The following is a 4,296-nucleotide window of genomic DNA, read 5'->3' as shown; positions in this document are numbered from 1 at the left end:
AAATACTTTGAAGATCAGCTTGATAAAAACTTGTAAAAAGGTACTGAGACAGAATTGTTATAGGGTAGGATCAGTGGGGTTGAAGTAATGGAGGTATGAAAAAAAGACAATACCCTAATGGAAAAATCTGAGTGAATTATTTGCCTTTGAAAAGAAGCTTAAAGTCTACCCAGTAGAGCCTTTATGGATGGATGACTGAGTTACTGTATTTAGTCAAAGCATTGTTAGGGAAGGTTTTAGAGGAAATTGATGAAATGAGTACTAATACCTGGGACTGCACTGGGTTTGTTTTTTTCCTAAACCAAAAATATTAATCTGCTGAGCTGTTAAGCACAGCATGTAATGTTTCTGAAATCTGTCTTGCTTCCAGAAGAGTTGTAGGTGGTAAATGTTATGGTTGTCCCCTAAAGAGCTTCAGGTTTGGTCTGATTTAAATTTTTGCTCAATATAAGTATTCTGGAGTATTTTCACATAGATAAATGAGTAAACTGTAATTAGGGAGCAAATCTAAAAGTAGATTGTACCTTGCATCAGTTAAATCACCGAAAGTTCAGATTTGGCACATACAATATTGGATTTTGGGGAGAAAAATTCTAATGGACACTCAAGTTGACTGATTTGTCATGTGGTGGGGTACTCCTTAAAAGTTAAGTAGGAATAAAAGATTTGATTCTTGGAGGTGGGGCAGTGTTGCTAGTGAAAAGTTTGGTAAAGAACCTTGGTGTCTAGAACACAGAATGATCAAGAAAAGGAGATATTACAGCCTTGTCTAACTACATTTTTTCATTGAAATGCAGAGTCATGGAATCATAGAATGGTTTGGGTTGGAAGGGACCTTAAAGACCTTCTAATTCCAACCCCCCTGCCGTGGGCAGGGGACACCTTCCACAAGACCAGGTTGCTCAAAGCCTCATCCAACTTGGCCTTAAACACAGAGCTGGAACATACTCAGGTTTTCTGGCAAGTCTGTTCCAGTGCCTCACCACCCTCACAGTAAAGAATTTCTCCTAGTATCTAATCTAAACCTGCCCTCTTTCAGTTTAAAGCCATTTCCTCTTGTCCTATTGCTCCATGCTGTGGTAAAAAGTCCCTCTCTAGCTCTCTTGTAGCTCCCTGTAGGTACTGGAAGGCTGCTGTCGTGGGGCAGAAGTGTTGAAAAACTTTAGGCTGTATAGTACCCTTAAATTTGACACGGTTATTACGATTATTCAAATATTAAATTCTAATAGAACAACAGACTTGAATAACTGGTATTGCTAGTTGCATGTGATGTCTTCTTGGGTTCTTAATTTGTTCAAGACCTACCTAACCAGTGCCCTCCCATTTCCCAGCTATCCAGTCCTTATCATGATAAGTTTTTGCAGCAGGCTCAGGTGGTCACAAGTATCAAATGGTTTACCAAAAAATGAGGGGGGGAAATAAGTGTAGTTCTGATAGATGCTGTAGTGCTAGTGTCCTCTTAATGTAATGAGGACTTACTTTGTAGTAAGTAGTATAGTTCATGCTTGTAGATGTAAAAGGAGAACTGTGTCTGTGTTTACATGAGTGAGCTGGTTAATCAAGCAGTGGGCAGGAAGACAAGCCTTCCTTACTCTCAAGTCAACCCAAGATAATGAATTTCAGCATGGAGAAGTGAAGGAGACATTTCTACAGCCTTCCAGTACCTTAAGGGAGCTTATAAAAAGGAGGGAGAGGGACTTTTTATACAGGCAGTATACAGGCAATGGTTTTGAACTGAAAGAGGGTAGGTTTAGATTAGATGTTAGAAAGAAGTTCTTTACTCAGAGGGTGGTGAAGCACTGGAACAGGTTGCCCGGAGAGGTTGTGGATGCCCCAACTGTAGAAGCATTCAAGGCCAGGTTGGATGGGGCTCTGAGCAACCCGATCTAGTGAGTGGCATCTCTGCTGATGGCAGGGGGGTTGGAACTAGATGATCTTTAAGGTCCCTTCCAACCCAGACCATTCCATGATTCTGTGAAATGAGTGCTGCTATGCAAACTGGTTGAGAACAGTGAAACTAAGATAACGTTTTAAGTACTGCAGTTATGTCCTGTATAGGTTCAAGGTGTGAAGTCTGCTAATTTCTTTTACCTATGTTTGAACTTTATCATGTTTGGTATTTCCTTAGGTGACTGATGGCAGTGCTGGTCTTTACTGCTGGTCTTCACTGGTACTTTTTTGCTCAGGGAGTTATTTGTCCTAACCCAAAAGGAACATGATAGCGACAGTGGAGGTCAGTAGCAAGGATAGGACGTAGGAAGTGTTTTTAATTTTAGTTAGTGTGGGTGATCTTTCTGAGCTGCCAGCGGTCATCCAGCCCTGATTTTCTCTGAATTGCATTCTGATGGTATATGTCTTTTCCACTGATTGTTAAATGAGCCTAGGGGGGATTGCCTTTAGTAGGCTAAAATTATTTTTCAGTCTTTTGATCTCTCTTAGATAAGAGCTGTAGCAGCATTGTCAGGAATGCGTTCTGAGTGCCCAGTATCTTTAGGGAGCTGAGGTGTTTACAGGGTGGTTTTCCTTTACAGTGTTTAGCTTATAGATCCTAAATAGACTTAGTACCACCGTACTACTTTGTTTCCTCTTGCCACAAGCCTGATTTTGTTTGCATTGAGCTCAGTCAACTTCTGTCACTCATGGTTGATTTTGGCCAGATACTGGCATAGGTCATGTGTTTAGGTTGTGTGATCATATGTCTAACCTGGATTTACTGCTGCTTTTGGTCTGCACATATAAACACCTGGAGAGTCATTCCAATGAAATCGGTGGGGAAGTCAGTATTTTCTGCCTAAGGGATACTTATTGTGATTTAGGACACAGCTTTCTGTAAAGTGGATAATCTTAAAAAAAAACCAAAACAAAACAAACCCACCAAAACAACCAAACAAACAACAATAAAAAAAACCAACCTAAGCGAAATGTCACAAAAAACAACTTCAGCAGCTTCCTTTGATGAATAACTACACTTTTGACCTAGAAACAGGTGATTGATTCCAAAACAGAATACTACTTTCTTGACATACCAATTGTCTTTTTTGTTTACAGACTATGAGAAGACACAGAAATGAAGTTACAATTGAGTTGCGGAAGGTGAGTCTGCTTTTGTTTTATCAACTGTGTTACTTTCCTAATAGTACTCTGGTGTCTTAGGCAAATATTTTGCCATAAGCTTTGCTTTATAGTCCCAAACTTATATAGAAAAGTTGTAAATTTTTTGATCACTAACTGCAGATTCTATTTTAATTTTCCTCTTCAATTCATGAAGCTCACTACAGCAGAACAGTACTGCTTTACTCCAGTGTATCGCTGGGAAATAATCCATATTCGGTATCTGTACCAGTTCCCATATTATTAGAGTGGAGCTGTCAACTGTTCAAGTGTTTAAAATCTCCAAATAGGAAAAGGGAGAGTTTTAGCATTTAGAAAGTGAGATTTATCTTTTGTTTTCTGGAAATTACTGCTTCCATGCTGTAGAGGAGTTAATTTTGGTGTCAGATTTTGGGCATATTGGGTAAATGCAAGCATAACTGGGAAGATCATTTATATGAGAACTGATCTAGTTTACTGTTCTGCCTAAATAGAGCATTTGTTATACCCTCTTCATTCATTACTCTTCCAACAGCCTTTCTAGGCACCTTCATGGCTTGCTGCTGAAGGACCTTTTCACAAGCTAAGAGAAGGGTAAACTTCTATCCGCCTTTGGGTACCATCAGAGTATTTGAGGACTGATACTGGCCCCTTTAGCTTTATCCTATTGAGACAATTTCAGTTCTTCATCCTTTTCTTCACCTGTTTCCTAGATTGGACTTGTTGCTGCTTCTCAGATCCAGATTGCCTATATTTTTCTGGAAGGGTGGAAGTTTGAAAGGATGCAGACTGCACTTGGGGTTTAAACGCAATAGGGAAAAACAATTCTTAATACAGTATTCCTCCTTGTATCGAGTATGTTGTTGACTGGCACACAGTCTGTGATCTGTTATATCTTTTGTACGCTTCTTAGAGTACCACAAAGCAAACATAGTTGTTTGTTCTGTTTGCATGGTTAAATAAATAGATTTAATTTTTGTTTATGTGATTGATTCTTGTCTTCTGAATTGCATCTGCTTTTTTCAGACTTTCCTATTTTGTTCCCCAGTATGCTTCAGAGCCTCTCCAGCTTGGTATCACCCATGTTTCCTAGTATTTTTTCATTATTTGCAAACAGAGAGAGAAGACAAAATCATTGCTAAAATCAAAGTGAAGGGTTTGTAAATAGATGTTGGTAGAAATCAGCTTCACTTTTTTTTTTTTTTT

General features: G+C 39.1%; 1 protein-coding gene and 1 long non-coding RNA gene across 3 annotated transcripts in view; both read left to right on the top strand.

Moving 5' to 3' along the window:
* LOC114071571 overlaps nt 1-1,968 on the top strand; it is a 6,009-nt gene extending 4,041 nt beyond the window's left edge. Inside the window, exons 2-3 of the long non-coding RNA XR_003574057.1 lie at nt 376-381; nt 1,855-1,968. This is a non-coding gene — a long non-coding RNA (uncharacterized LOC114071571). The remainder of the gene's footprint in view (nt 1-375; nt 382-1,854) is intronic.
* The window catches only part of KPNA3 (karyopherin subunit alpha 3), a 54,600-nt gene that overhangs the window by 17,527 nt on the left and 32,777 nt on the right, over nt 1-4,296 (top strand). The window contains exon 2 of one of the 2 annotated variants that reach the window (XM_027909415.1): nt 3,049-3,093. The exons of the other annotated variant lie outside the window; for it this stretch is intronic. Coding sequence (XP_027765216.1) covers nt 3,049-3,093 — 45 coding nt within the window. The remainder of the gene's footprint in view (nt 1-3,048; nt 3,094-4,296) is intronic. 2 annotated transcript variants of the gene reach the window in all.

The sequence above is a fragment of the Empidonax traillii genome, unplaced genomic scaffold (assembly GCF_003031625.1).
Source record: "Empidonax traillii isolate 1590-97213 ecotype Southwest subspecies unplaced genomic scaffold, ASM303162v1 scaffold2111:size93912, whole genome shotgun sequence".
Taxonomy (NCBI): domain Eukaryota; kingdom Metazoa; phylum Chordata; class Aves; order Passeriformes; family Tyrannidae; genus Empidonax; species Empidonax traillii.
The sequence above is the reverse complement of the archived record's forward strand: the minus strand, read 5'-3'. Positions and strand labels throughout refer to the sequence as shown.